The 16,417-nt window shown below is 38.0% G+C and overlaps 1 protein-coding gene across 2 annotated transcripts in view; it reads right to left on the reverse strand.

The window, feature by feature from the left end:
* The window catches only part of LOC150085456 (jouberin-like), a 320,291-nt gene that overhangs the window by 33,929 nt on the left and 269,945 nt on the right, over positions 1–16,417 (reverse strand). For both annotated transcript variants that reach the window (XM_090373258.1, XM_090373259.1), the window contains exon 22: positions 13,464–13,510. In XM_090373258.1, the coding sequence (XP_090229384.1) occupies positions 13,464–13,510 (47 nt within the window). The remainder of the gene's footprint in view (positions 1–13,463; positions 13,511–16,417) is intronic.

A 16,417-nucleotide genomic window follows, 5' to 3' on the forward strand; every position in this document is an offset into this window, starting at 1 on the left:
TAGTTGCTATGCTGCCTCCTTTAATATAACTGGATAGATCCCATCCACCCCAGATGCCTTTCTTATGTTTAACTTCAACAATTTCTCCTCCACTTTGCTCTCAGTTATTACAAAATCATTAAGCACCCTGCTACAATCTGATAACCTTCTGCCATTTTCAAACCTTAATAACTCCTCATGTGTGAATGTAGATGCAAAATACTCATTCAGTTTGTTTGCTATCTGAGCAGGATCATCAATAGTCGAACCATCGATATCAAGTGGACCAATCAGATTCATCCCCTTCCTTTTAGAGTTTATATAAGTAAAGAAATCCTTTCTGTTTTTCTTTGCATCCTTTGCCAAAGATTTCTCATAATCTGCCTTCGCCTGCCTAACCTCCTTTGTGACCTGATTACAGACTAGCTTATATCTGCCATAGGCTTCTGAGTTGCTTGATAATTTATATGCATCCCATGCATTTTTCTTCTCTGTCACGAGTCTCATCAGTTCATTTGATAACCATTTAGGCCTAAATCTTGAACAATATTTCCTAATAGGTATGTAACTTTTAGTAGCTTCCACAATTAATTCCTTGAATGCTTCCCATTTAGAATTTACTGTTGGTAACATCGTCAGTTGATCCCACTGTACAGAATTTAAAAATTGTCTGAGACCACTGTACTCACTTTTATGGAAGCAAAAACCCTTTCCTTTACCCCTGATGGTAATTATATCTTTAAGTAAATCCCACATTAGTACACTGTGATCACTGCCACTTAGTGGTTCCTTTATCTGCAAATTCTTAATACACGAATGATCACTGCTGATAACCAGATCAAGTGTATTACCCTCTCTTGTTGCCTCTCGAACATGCTGCTGCAGAAAACAATCATTCAATAAATCCACAAAAGTCTTACTAGTGTGTGAGTGACCAACCCAGAAGTTCCAGTCAATATCTGGGAAGTTAATATCCCCCATTATAAGACATTCTGATTTACTAGCCCACTCTATTTCTCTGTCCAATTGTTCCTTGTACTCATTCGAGTCATTAAGCCTATAACACATTCCTACTCTTATTTTTGCTTTCACAGTGCTTATGTCACACCAAACTGACTCAACAGTGCACTGTTCATCTATATCAACTTGATGCACTTATTTTGATTTTTATGTTTTTCTTAATTAACAGCAGGACACCTCCTCCCTTTCTATCCTGTCTATCCTTTCTGTACACATTGTACTCCCCAAATTCCAATTCTGCATTCCTAATATCAGTGTGACACCACGTCTCTGATATCCCAAATAGCATCATCAAATATTCTTGCCCCCTTTCTATTTAAGTGTATCCCATCCCTGTAGAAGCAGTCTCTCCTGTTAAGAAGCACTGACCACGCTGAAAAAAATTCTACCCCTTGAGCCTTGCACATTCCCTCCAGGGCCGAATTGATTGACAAGGCTCTCATCATGTACTCCCTCCTATTGTGTCTGGGCAGAATTTCAGACACTTTGAAATTTAATGTGGGGAAGTACAGCATGAGAAATGCCTATTTTAGATGCCTATGTGGTATAAAATATTGGAGCGGTAAATAATCGACACGTTCCTTTGTAAAACTACTTTTTTTTTTTATGAAAAACCCTAAACATGAAAGTATTAGAACTATAGTAGTATAGTCATTATTATGCATAGTTTGAAGGTTGGGAAAACAGAAGAAGATACTCATTGATATTAGACTTGGATTTTTGTAGATTGTAATTTTCAGGAAATACACGTGAAGGAAGATTGTTGCAAAAAGCTGAAGCTGAAGGGATATATGAGGAAGAAGAAAAGTTAGTTCTGTGATTTTTTTGAAGTCGGACAGTAAATTGATGTTGGCTGGTTAAGCATGTGTATGGACTGATTTGGAAGAGAAAGGGGGAATTACAAAAGCCAATTCAGAAGAAAAGACATGCAGAAAAGTTGGGTTATTACAGTAGACTGTGTAAATAATGGCACTCAAAATAACGGAACATTTGTGCTAACAGCACATTCAAATCGGATGTTTACATACAGCACAGTGCTGAAAAAAGAAAAGAGCAAGTCCGTGATTACTGTATTTAAGTTTGCCATTTTGAAATGAATTCTGTACTGATACCACAGATTATAACGCTGTTTTACATTTATTTTAAATTAAAAACCCCTCACTGTAAAGAAGTACAACATTAAAGCTTTGTGAAAAAACTTGATATAATTCAAACTATTACATAAAAAAAAAGTTCTTGTTTATACTTCGCAAGTTCTTGTTTGCAATAAATTATCAATACAAACATTAATCGTATTTAGCAGTCACGGGCTTGAACCCCGATCCACTCAAAGAGCACGTGCTACTGTGCTCTCGCTCCTCAGTCCTGATCACTTGGCTACGTCAGGCCTTTGGGGTCATCTGACTATCACTGAACTTATGGGCTTTTTATTAATCAGCCATGGAGTGAAAAAAAGCCCATAAGTTCCTTGTGCCATTGAAGGGATCCGAACCTGGGCCTTTTCTGCCCGGTGTAGGGAGGATGGTGGTGTTGATACCACTGTGCTACCTGTGCAGACTAAACTTTATATAATAAAGAAAACAGAATGGATTGGGGGTGTATTAATGGCAGAATATAACATTGGATTGTCAACATGTTTGTATTTTTTATGTGCAATTAATAAAATTGCATTCTTAATCTGTCTATTTCTTTTTTAGCCTCATTATTTCTGCATTAAATATATTAAAAATAAGACTTTCTAGATAATGGCACTTTGAATCCCCGAAGGTGCTGTTATTCTGAAAGTCTACTGTATAGGGTTTTAGGTGCATCAGCAACTTAGGCCATATTGCATTATCTATAACATGTCTGAAAACTGCATGTATTCTGTGTCAATTTGCTGTTTGCTGGACAAAAAACCTGAGTTTCTGGGAATTAAAAACCATGCTACCTTCAGCTGAGACTTGACTAATTCAGAAATGTGAAAAAGGTCCAAAAAAATTCGTGTCATTGACGGGATTCAAGCTCGAGTCTTTTCTATTCAGTGTGGAGAGGACAATGATTATACCAACTGTGCAACCCACAAGGCCTATGTAGAAGAAACAGAATGTCTATGAGACAGTGAGTAGAGAGACTTTGTAAGAGACGGGTCATTAATTAACCTGAATGTCCTCTTTTGAATGGAGTCTAAAAGCTTAAGGGAAGTTTTTGGGTGAACTACCCCAGATGTGAGAACGATATTCCATGGTAGGTGGATTTCAGATTTGTACAGAATGAGTAGTTGTTTAGAAGAAAAGTAATGCCAAGAGCAAAATGAAAACTCAGTTTTTGATGCAGAGGAAGCAATATTTGTGATGTGCTTATGCCAAGAGAGATTAAAAATCAGGGTAATCCCTAAAGAGATATTGATCTTGTCTATAAATCTGAGTATCACTGAAGATAAGCATAGGAGCTGTACAATGCTTTTTGTGAGATATGAGACAGGGCTGAGTTTTAGAAGAACCAAGTTTTGAAATTAAATGAGTAACTTTGCCCCACTGGAGAATTATTATTATTATCAGCCATATGGTGCAAGGAAGCCTGAAGCTTATGCTGTACCAGCCAAAAAAATTTCTTTCTGAGTTACACTGTGTGTGTGTGTGTGTGTGTGTGTGAGAGAGAGAGGGGGGGGAGGGAGGGAGGGAGGGAGGGAGAGAGAGAGAGAGAGAGAGAGAGAAGTAGAAGGGAATCACCAAAGAAGAGAAGAATGATGATATCCAGCTCAGGACCCTGGGTGTGCCAAGCCCATACTCACCAGATGTGAGCCCCTGGGATTACCTGGAGGTCATCAGCATTTAAGCAATTGGTAGTGGATATTTGAGAAGTTTGAAGCTGTTTGTGCAGGGCAATATTTCTCAAACTGGATGGTACAATGCAATTTGCTATCATCAGCAATACTATGGACAAGATTTACAGTGTGTGGGAGAAATGACTGAACCTTGGGGAACACCAGCATTAGTGGAGAAGTTAGAAGACAATGAGTCATCTTCCATCACTCGCAGAAAGTGACCAGAGAGAAAACTGGATCTCCGAAAAAAGCAGTTGGCAGTCCAAAAGATGGAAACTTGTTAAAAAGACCTTTAAGTCAAATATGATCAAAATGCTTTGAAATGTCTAGAAAAACTGCTTGAGTTTCACCAAACTTTTCCACCATATCACCAGTTGATTGACACTGATGGAATCCATCAGTGTCAATTCATATTGGTGATTACTGATCAGATGGGAGGTTTCAAGATAGGTTAGGAGTTGGCAGTTAATGAATTTCTCTATTACTCTGGAAAGAGTAGAGGTAAGTGTAATGGGATGGTAATTGGGAGGGATTTGTCACCTTTTTTTAGGAACTGGCTGGATTTGAATAAATTTCCAAGCAGAAGGAAAAACACTAGTGGAATAAGAAAGTGTAAAAAAGGCAACACAGAACAGGAGTAAGCTCAGGACACAGGTTTTGAGAACAAGAAAGCTCCAGGTCCTGATGGTAGTCAGGACCTGGAGCTTTCTTGACACCAAGATTTTTCAAAATCCTTCTGATATTCTTTTGATAGAAGACCACACGAAGCATTGAGTGGAATGCACTGGGAACGTAGGAGGTGGTTTACCAAGGTCATAAATACAAAGTTAGAAGAAAAGTAGGATGCTAGTACGTTGGTTTTATCTTTAAATAAATAAATCTTTATTGTGAAGTAGAGTTACAGCACAATATCCCATCACGGCGACGAGCGCCAGGGGTTCACATATAGCAGTTAGGGAAAAGCTAAGTACAGCGAACAAATACAAAATGCTACAAAATACAGTTTACAAATTCAAAAGGCTACAAAATACCGCGAACAAATTCAAAAGGCTACAAAAATACAGCGAACAAATTCAAAATACAGCGAACAAATACAAAAGGCTACAAAATACCGATCACAAATGCAAAAGCAATACAAATACAGCATAAAAACGCAGAGCTAGACATAAATACAGAAATAAATACAAATTGGCCATATTTCAGGGTTCAAGGGCTTTGATAAAGTTCTGTCTGTCCTACTTCTTACTTATTATGCTGTCGATGTCGGCGTCCACACGGTTGAGGGCAACGAGCATCTGCTTGGGAAGAAATCTGTCAGTGAGTACAAGCCTGTTGTGGTGAGCCACGAGTGCTGGTACCGACCTTAGGCTTGGCTGTGGAATCCTCCAAGAGCAAGCGTTCCAAATATTTGGAGATGATATCTGGCCTGTGATGAGTTTGGCTGTGAAGACCAGCCTCTTTTCCACGATCAGGAACTTCAACCTCGGGATGTCGAGTGCTTGTGCCATCATGGTGGTTGTGGTAGCGGGAGGTAGACGAAGCTTGTTATTGGCCCATTTCAGTAACCAGTATTCAGCGGTGTACACCCGCTTGAGGTTTGTAGGTGCAGCAGAGGCCCATATTTCTGCACCATAGAGAATGGCGGGGTAAACGGTGGAGGTGATGAACCTTTTGACAGTGACAAGATGTCGGACATGTAGCAGCTGCTGCTTTGAGATCCACCGTAAACGAGAGAATTTGGTACTGATTTTGTTGATCTGGTTGACAAAGGACATCTTTTGGTCAAACAGAACGCCAAGATCTGTGTGCGAGGGTACGTTTGGTATTCGTACCCCTGCGAGTGAAACATTGAGTACTGTCGGCATGGATTTAAGGGAGAATATAACCTGGGCAGACTTCACTGGGTTGATTTTTAGATTGAAGTTTGCCAGGTACAATTCTAGATCCTTAAGTTGGGAATTGATCTTGTTGCTGAGCTGAACGGGATTGTCGCCAGGGTTAATTTGAGTCAGCAGTTTGAGGTCATCGGCATAGCATAGGAGACCATTCGTTGAGGCAATAATGGGCACGATGATAGCTGTGAACAGGACACCGGATAGGACACCCCCCTGCGGTACTCCAGCAGTAATGTCGCAGGATAGGGTGTGTTGTTGCCGATGGAGAATAAGTATTCTGTGACAGAGAAGCGATTCCAAAAAGCACAGCATATCTTTAGTTGAGGAGATAACAGAACTATCAGGTTTTAATGGAGGAGTGGGAGTATAGATGGGCAAAAGTTGCAAGCAAATAGCTTTGGAAAGAGACCAGAATGCCAGACTATCATTTGGATAAGAAGTATGTCCTGATGATAGTCAGGACCTCTTAGCTTGTTCAAAATCTAGCTTTGACTGATTAATAACTGCTTTACAATTGTTGCAAGCTTTAGGGTAGATAGAAAATGAACCTGGAGATTTAGGACATGAGCCAATTCTGATATGCAGCATTCTTATCTTGAACAGCCTTAGTACACTTATTAAAAAACTAAGGTTTAGATAAAGGATGAGATTTTAAGGTGGAATGAGGAATAAATGATTTCATTCCTAAAGGAATAATTTCACTGACATGATCTGAACAAATACTGACATCGGAAGATTTAAAACAGTAACTGAACCAGGGAAAAGAAGAATAGAAGTCTTACAGATCATCCCATTTTGCATTCATGTAATGCCAAACAACAAGAGGCTGAGAATGGTCACAAGAGGAAGGCCCCATTGGAGAGAGACCATCACCAAGTTTGATCTGAGGTTCCTAGAGGACCACTCGCCTTGATCGTGTACTTTGAAGGGTTGTTCACAAGAAAAAGTTGAATGCTGAGTTTGTGGTTAGGACTGTCTGGTATTCTGGTAGGTAAAACTTTTTTATTTATTATTTTCTTTTACACAGCTTCTTTCTGCAAGTTATTTCATACTGCCTGCTGCAGTTCCACACTGTAAAAATTACGTCTCCCACCTACTTGGAGGATATAAAAAAAATCATGAAAAGGATGAGGAATAAAGGCATAAATAGAAAGTTTATTTTGTCTGGTTGCAGCAACACAAAATAAACTTTCTAACTTTAAACTTTTTAAGATTTTTATGAACAAATATGTAATATAATACTACAGTGTATTCTAGGTAAGGCATGGTTTAACACAGTTGGTTTTATCAAAGTATCAATTTCAATGAAGAACACCACAATGCATTGATTTTCAACAGTTTCATTCAAAAATTTGGCACTAGCAGGATCCCTTAGATTTCCATATTCATAATGCACATCGCATGAATGGCAGATTAAAAAGAAATAAATGGCATAGAGGTACATTTATTATATAGACCTAACTGTTATATTTTATTTAGACATACAATGTTTACCATATTTTTTTTTATAAACAAAACAGCAGGCTGGTCACTCACACACTAGCAAGGCTTTTGTGGATTTATTGGATGATTGTTTTCTACATCAGCATGTTCGGGAGACAACTAGAGGGAGTAATACTCTTGATTTGATTATCAGTAGTGATTCTTCATGCATTAAGAATCTGCAGGTAAATGAACCACTAGGTGGCAGTGATCACAGTGTGCTGAAGTGGGATTTACTCAAAGAGGTAATTACCATTAGGGGTAAAGGGAAGGGTTATTGCTTTCGTAAAGGCGACTACGATGGACTGAGACAGTATTTAAATTCCATACAGTGGGACCAACTGATGATGTTACCAACAGCAAATTCAAAATGGGAAGCATTCAAAGAACTTATCTTGGAAGCTACTAGGCTTTACATACCAACTAAGAAATATTGTTCAAGGTTTAGGCCTAAGTGGATGGCAGATGAACTAATAAGACATATGGCAGAGAAGAAAAATGCATGGGATTCATACAAATTCACACATGACACAGAAGCCAATGATAGATCCAAGTTGATCTGTAAACAAGTTACAAAGGAGGTTAGGCAGGCGAAGGCAGATTACGAGAAATCTTTGGCAAGGGATGCAAAGAAAAACAGCAAAGAGTTCTTTACTTATGTAAACTCTAGAAGGAAGGGGACGAATCAGATTGGTCCACTTGATATCGATGGGTCAACTGTTGATGATCCTGCTCAGGTAGCTACCAAACTGAATGAATATTTTCCATCGACATTCACACATGAGGAGTTATTCAGCGAGGGGAATGCCAGAGGTGTATTCAACTCTGGCAGTAAGCTAGAGAATCTTGTAATAACTGAGAGTAAAGTGGAGGAGATATTGTTGAAGATAAATACAAGAAAGGCACCTGGGGTGGATGGGATCTATCCAGTTATATTAAAGGAAGCAGCAAAGGAAGTAAGCAAACCCTTAGCCATAATTATGAGAGCTTCCTTGGACTCAGGGGAAGTACCCATGGACTGGAGAAGTGCAAATGTAACCCCAATTCACAAAGGAGGATCAAAGGGCGACACAAATAATTATAGACCTGTTAGTTTAATTTCTGTTCCTGGAAAATTAATGGAGGTACTGGTTAAAGAAGCACTGCAGGATCATCTAGACAAGACTTCAGTCGTAGCTCAGACACAGCATGGTTTTGTTAAGGGGAAGTCTTGCCTGACCAATTTGTTTGGATACTATGATGCAGTCACAAAAGAACTGGATGCAAGGAATAACTTTGATATTATATACTTGGATCTTAGAAAGGCTTTTGATACTGTTGCACATGGAAGACTGCAGCACAAATTGGAGCAGTGTGGCATTGGAGGCAAATTGCTGCTATGGATAAAGGGGTGGTTGAGGGGGAGAAGACAGAGAGTGGTAATCAATGGACACTGCTCATCGTGGACCAATGTTATTAGTGGAGTCCCTCAGGGTTCAGTATTGGGTCCATTATTGTTTTCTGTATTTATAAATGATATTGATGATGATATATCAAGCTTAATGTCCAAGTTTGCAGATGATACGAAGGTTAGCAGGGTTGTCAAGGACACTACTGACACTATGCTACTGCAACAGGATCTGGAAAGGTTGAGCAGATGGGCTGAGAGGTGGCAAATGAAGTTTAACATTGACAAATGTAAAGTACTACATATGGGAAACAGCAACCCCAGAGGAACGTATCAACTCTGTGGTACTACACTGACAGTGGTAGAGAATGAAAGGGACTTGGGGGTGGTTGTGCAGGCAGATATGAAGTTCTCTGAGCAGTGCAGACGGGCTGCAAGAGTAGCTCATGGAGTATTGTCAATGATATACAGGAATTTTTCCAGCAGGGATAAGGAGGTGATTATTCTCTTGTATAAGGCAATGGTCAGACCATACCTAGAGTACTGTATATAGGTCTGGAGGACTCATTTCAAGAAGGATATAGAGATGCTGGAACGAGTACAGAGAAGGGTAACAAGATTAGTGAATGGAACAAAGGGGTGCTCTTACGAAGAAAGGCTTAAGTTTTGCAAATTACAGTGTCTGGAGACTAGGCACCGGTGAGGTGATCTGATAGAGGTGTATAAAGCCTTGAATGGTTTGAGCATGCTCAATGCTGATAGGATTCTTCCTCTTGCTCAGAATAATCACCTGAGAGGGCATAAATTCAAATTGAGAAAAGACAGATGTAGGATAGATGTGAGGAAATTTGCCTTTAGCCAGCGGGTGGTTGGTTGGTTGGTGGAATAGACTTCCATCCCTTGTCGTGGAAGTTGATAGCCTAAATAAGTTTAAGGCTCAGCTGGACAGGTATTTCGAACGAACAGAGGGGTGAAGTGGAAGTGGTTATTTTTTATTTATTTATTATTATTATTTTATTTATTTATTTTTTTTTTTTTTGGCTGATGCTGCATAAGCTTTCTTTCTTGCATCAAATGTCTCTACTAATGCTAATGCCTTTGTTTCTTCTAATTTAAAATTAGAAGAAACAAAGAAGTAACCTTAAAATAATTATTTTAAGGTTAGTCTAAACACAAAAAGCTTAAAAAGTGTAGCCACTTTCCACTACATTCAGATTAAAGCTTTTATGCTTACTTTATTGATCTATTACCCTCACAGATCTCATATTCTCATCTACACAATATGCAGATGAGAATACCAGAACTGGTAAGACTAAACTAATCTATCAGCATAACATGTTTTGTCTTTATCTGCTATTAGCTGTCATGTATAGCAAAAATATTTTGAATGTTATGCAAAAAAATTTTTTTGAGAAACATGTACAGTCAGTCCTCGTATAACACGATAGTTGTGTTCCTAGAAACCCTCGTGCTGTGCAAAATCGTGCAATATAAACAACAGACCCTATGGGAAAAGTAGGGTTAGGTGCCGACCACCCAAGATTGAACACACAGTTGTAACTGAAACATTACAAAACACAATAAATAATTGTAATAAAATACGTAAGTATTTAATTACGACTATTACATAATAAAATATTGCTAATGCTTTTGCTTCTATCATAAGCAAACTTGTTTTTTGTTTGATTTTCTATCCAAGCAGGTGACAGCCGTTCCATCCCTTCCAACTCTTTGTGTCTTGATCTAATGGATTTTAATTACATTTTGAGTTGTTCCTGCTATGAAATTTTTTATTTTCTCTGCATTCTTTCTAATTCTCGGCATTGCCTCATTTAAGCCTGTAGCACGTGCAATATCATATGGTCTTTCATTTTGCTCAAAGCTTTTCACAATTTCATATTTTTTCTCTATTGACAGTGGCAGACTGGCCATAAGCCTTACCGGAGAAACCCCGGTGGGCCGAAGGCCGGCGTGATTTTGGCCATAAACCATAGCATGAGGCCACTACAAATTTTCCTGGGTAAGAATTTTTGACCCAGTCTGCCTCTGTTTATCGATATTGCTTTTCTTTTTCTCTCTCTGAATCTGTAGTGTCTTCACCAGGATGCTTCCTTTTCACACCTTTTAAGTATTTCACTCATTTTTAGCGAATAAAGCACAATTACAAAATGAGGAGGCATGCTTGATACACAAAAACAAATCTGCGCGTGCGTGTAGCAACTGAATAAACAACACCGTAAAGGCAGAGATACACTATTAACACTTCACATTTTACTAAAGCACATTTCTGGGGGTTACTACCATAAACCAATAAAAACAATTTCCAGCTGCATTTCTGCTAGTGAAATCTGTTATAAACTGGTAGTAAACTCGATCTAATGGTATTTGCGATAATGTCGATAGCTGAAATTGTGTGGGTTTTTACGTTATTATGGTGAAATGTGTTTCCCCTTCACTGATATAAAAAACATAAATACATTTTCAGAATCTTCTCTTCATTCCTATCGTGTTGTGTTCAGTTGGGGTGATTCCGCGTTCGACTGCCATTTCTTGACAACACAAAGGCGAATCGTGCATAAGCGAATTCGGTTCATGTTATATACTATATTGTTCCCCTATTTATAAATCGTGTATTATCGAATTCGAGTAGGGTAAACACGTGTTATACGAGGACTGACTGTACTACTGTATTAACATGAATTTTTTTTTGAAATGTAATTCCTTTTTTATTTACAGTATTTGATCAAAGAAGCTCTCCGTCTTTTCTCTTCTACATTTAAGAAAAAAATAAAATAAAATAAAGAAAATATTTTTTCTGTAATATTTCGATATTCATCTTAATGTAGAAATTCTTGTTGAAAGTAAGGGGAAAAGTACATTTGTTGTGTTAATGATGCAATAAGTTTCCAGAAATAAGAAATCAATCCTCTGTGACAGTATATTGATTTCACTTGTCACTGATTTGGTGTGGCCTGATCTGCTTCTGATTAGAGGAATTCTTAAAGGTGGGAGCTGAGTTGGAGGGAGCTGGGCATTCCCCTGTGAGTTATCAGAGTTTGTTTCAGTCTCATGACATGCAAATCATCCTGTGCACACTTGCAGTTTACACACATCAGACTATGCACATTCCTTTGGCAGACATATGATTAGAGAACTACATGTTGATTTTTCGGGTATTGGTTGAGATCCTACACACACCGACAGCAAAATTTTTTCCTGTTATATAAATGTTACAAACAACCCTACATTTTCTGGATATATTTGCTTTTTCTTTCTGGCAGATGTAGAAAGAAAAATACACACTTCTGTTTATCTTTTTCAGGAGTATATTCTTCATGTGTAGGCCTTGAAGAATATATATTAAGATGTATGTTTCATGTGTGGGCCTTGGGGTATACATATATAGATCAATATTTTGAAGGTTGCTTCAAACGATTTGTCTGTTAATATATGAATTACCATGAAATATTTCTATATGTGCTGCCATCTCTTTATTTGTGTTCCCAGATAATTGTAGACACAGTTTATAGCAGATGGTAGCATGAAAATAGGTCAGAAATTAGAGATTATTGCATCTGTTGAACTCAGTTTTCTGATTTTGGCTTATAAAAGTTGAAAGTGAAGAATTTCAGTGGAATCCAGATTCAGAATTTTATAAACTGAATCAAAGAAGTAACAAAGGGTTTTATTTATGAATTTTTTCTAATTATTTTGAAAAATTCTGATTCCATTTTTGACAATAATTTTACCCTTAGTATTGGGAAATAAAATAAAAATAAGAATATATTAACATATTTATGTACAAAGTTAAATTTTTTAAAAAAATTTCGGTATTTTTGTGGAAAACCTAACTCCACAGAGCTAGCTGAAACAATTAATAAAACAATTTTTGTAAGTATTAGCCCCCAGCCAGCTACACGGCATTGATGAGATCCCAAACAATATTTCAGCTATTCTTGCTCTTTACTCTGTCCACACAGCTGAGACAGATAGCAACCTAAAAGCCATTTTTGAAAAACATTTCCTTTAATTTCTCCACTGAAAATCACAGACATCTGTGTGTGTTAAAAAGGAAAAATGCAAGAATTGGTTATGTCTAATTAAAAGTATGTGATTAGTGGCATGTGTCGCATACAATTATTTACAATGAGCTGGCTTTATCAATGCACACTTTCCTCCAATCAGTAATACTCTGATTTTATGACATTGAAGCACCATTTGGAATTAAACTGTTGATGTGCACTGTTTCACGCAGCAGTGTTATGCTACCAACATGAAGCAGCCAATTTGTTGAAGCACACGAGTTTTTCGGTTTGCATGATGCTACTTTGCTTACTGGTAAGGGAGTTTTATTTTCACAAAATAATTTAAAATGTGTCTTAATATAAAAATTGTATTTTTCGGCTGTGTTCAGAAAAGACTGGAAATAACGGTGGCATTAAAAAAATGAACAACCTTGAATTATTTTGTGCTGATTTTTAAAGCCGTCTACGCATGAGCACACTTAAATACACATCAATACACACATTAATCTCTCTTCTAAACAATTTTTTTGCACTAGTTAGCAATAATTAGGTATTAATTTTTCAAAACTTCTTCAATTCGATGCTAGATCCTTTACCATGAATACAATATTTGGCCTTGAGCCCTTTAATTTTTTCATATTAATATGTACTATTCGTATAACTACTGCAACTGTTGTATCCAAGAACACAAGTACACCTAAATGGGGAAGCCTAAAGCACTTTTCAATAACATGTTTTTTATTATTTTAGTCACGTTTCATACTCGAAAAAGCTACCAATGTGGAATGTATGAGCTGTCCTCCCCCACCAAAATACAAAATTTTTTGGGTGCCACTGTTCAAGAACATTCTTTGATTTAAACAAATTACCATTTTTGAAGTTCCTTCTAATTCCTCTTCTACAGTACCTGCCAATTCTGGTAAAAAATATAAGACTTTCATTAAAAAAAATTATATACACAGATGGATCAATACACATATTAATCTCTCTTCTTAAATAAAAGTAAATATATGCAATTTTAATATTTTTTCAGCATTAAAAGAATAAAAATACAGGCTTATTTCATTATGCACATGCTGATTATTTCAGAAGTCCCTTATACTGCTCATGTAGTTCTCCATCAAAAATCCGTAGACATTTCAATACAAAATGTACCTTACATAGAGTAAAAATTATTACTAACTGTCAGATTTATTATACATTGCCTAATTTTAAAACTGGGCAAAGTATATGAGGCCTGTCAAAAAAGTAATTAGATTAATTTTATAACAAATGTAGTGGCAACACTGTAAACAAGTGACATGCAACAACATGTTGTTGTTGTTATTTGGTTTTTAGGAGCATTAGCAACTAAGGCCATATTGCTCTAGAGATATGCGGTGGTCATTCCCTTACCTATCCGCATCCTCCGTGTTTGGTGGTCATGGGCTCGAACCCCGGTCTAACCAAGAAGTGTGTGCTACGCACTGCTGCTCCTGCCCACCTGGCTATGGAGGCACCACAACAACACATAGTGTGGCCCTTCACCTAACCTCAATGTGTGTTTCAACTCATTAGAGGCAGTATATCTCATACTAGTGCAGTTGGAGAGGGCACTGAATACCCTGACCAGTGTAGTCACGCGAATAGTGAGCTCCGTGGAAAAAAAAGTTATTTTTATTGTGAAAAACATCGAATTTCTGATCGCAGATGGTGTTGGAAGAAAGAGGAAATTGGACTGGATGTACCGGTGACCTTTTGTGACTTTTTGTCAACTATTTTTAGAGATATGAACATTTTTAAGAAATTTTCCTATGTAAACCAGTACAGCAATATGCTGGCAGCATATGTTTAGAATAATCGTTTTGATTAGAGCGGACCAAACTTCGGGAAGTCTAAACACCTACAAAATAATCTCTCTTTATTGCCCTCATAAGATTCTTTAGTTATTACCCGTAAAAAAAAGAGATACTTTTACATAGTCTAGAGATATTTTATATGTTCTTTACTTGCGTTCCCGATCTCTTATTATCGTAACAATAGCGACACCATATTGGCCGCACCTTGGATCGGTAACGAGTGAATTGCTTCAAAGCTGTTTAATATCGCACGCTGAAAATAATTGCCAACTATGACTGTCTATGATACTGAATGTATAAAGACGCAGGAATACTTGCATAAATTGCTTGTTCAGTATAATATGAAATATTTACAGAAATTGGAAAAGCCCTGGGGGTACGTGGTCGTAACTGACATCTAGTGCTGTCGAAACCACAAAGACATACAGATGATAATGGATAACCCAAAAATTGCCACCTTGGGTTTGACTGCAGAATTGCCAAAAAAGAGAGGACCTGCTATCATTGTCTTTGACATAGACAAGGACTTAACCCCGGAACAGTTAGCCACAGAGATCATAAACAGAAATCTGAGACCGACCCCCCAGCAACTACAGGAACAGCGAACCCTGGTGCAGCTCAGGTACTCCATCAGATCTAGGGCAGGACCAAACAGAAACTGGGTTCTAGAGCTGGCCCCGACTGTCTGGCAGCAACTAAAGAATCAAGAGAGAATCTACATTGAATGGGGATCCCACCGATTCCGGGAGCATGTGGCAATCCCGAAATGCTTCCGGTGTTGTAAATACGGCCACACAACCCATATGTGTACACAAACAGAATCAACCTGCGGTCACTGCTCTGGCAGGGGACATGAATATAAAACATGTCCAAACAAGGAGCAAGATTCAATCTGTACAAACTGTAAGGCAGGGAAAATGGACCATTCACATTCTATCAGAGACCCGAACTGTCCAGTTTATCTCAAAGTAAAAGGGTTATACCAGTCACGAACTGACTATGGAGAGACGCCCTAAAGAGTACAACAGATCCAAAATTGCAATAATACAGCATAACGCGCAGAGAGCTAGAGCAGTGGCCCAGCAACTTAGGGTCATAGCGGACAAGGAAGCAGCTGCTGCCTTCTTCTTCTTCAGACCGCTGAAGAAGGCAGGAGCCTTCGAAAGCTTTGGTTTTATCGATTTTAATTTAGTATATTTTAATGTATTTTATTGTTCTTAACCCAGTATATTTTAAATGTATATTTCATATATTTTAGTTGTAAAGTTAATATAATTTATTGTAAATACAGACAAATATAACTTATTATAAATACATAGTTATCAAGATTCCAGCTTTCGTTTTCTTTGTGTTTTATTTCTACATAAGGTTGGTGAAAAACATTTAAAACTACAATATGGATATACCCAACCTCAGAGGCCTGTTTGAAGAATAGATGACATCAAATTCGCGGCAAATCACGTAAGAAATAATAAGTGCCCCAGCCTCGATTATCTCGAGCCGGAAATTATCAAAAAAGTAATGGACCTGACCCCTGAACTCCTCCTAAATCTGTTCAATAACCGTTTGGATCAAGGCATCTTCCCAAGAAACTGGAAGACTGCGGGACTGAAGCTGATCCCAAAAACACCCACGAAGCCTCCACAACAGCCAACCACCTACAGACCGATAGCTTTGCTACCAGTGATCAGCAAACTATTTGAGAGAATGCTATATGCCTGAATTGACATACATTACAAGAGTGCTGAACTGCACGTGTCTATCCAGTTCAGCTTTAAGCCCAAGTCTTCGACATTAGAGGCACTTAGACATCTGCTGCACAGTGAGGCCAGTTCCAACAGTAAATACTACCTAATCATCTCCATAGATTTTTCAGGGGCTTTCGACACCATTTGGTGGCTGAGGGTCCTGGCAAGATTAAGGCGGGCCAACCTTCCATGCAACTTGTATATCACTATCAAGTCTTACATTACCGACAGGAGTAT

Source organism: Mastigoproctus giganteus, chromosome 5 (genome assembly GCF_048544385.1).
Source record: "Mastigoproctus giganteus isolate SK-2022 chromosome 5, ASM4854438v1, whole genome shotgun sequence".
Taxonomy (NCBI): Eukaryota; Metazoa; Arthropoda; class Arachnida; order Uropygi; family Thelyphonidae; genus Mastigoproctus; species Mastigoproctus giganteus.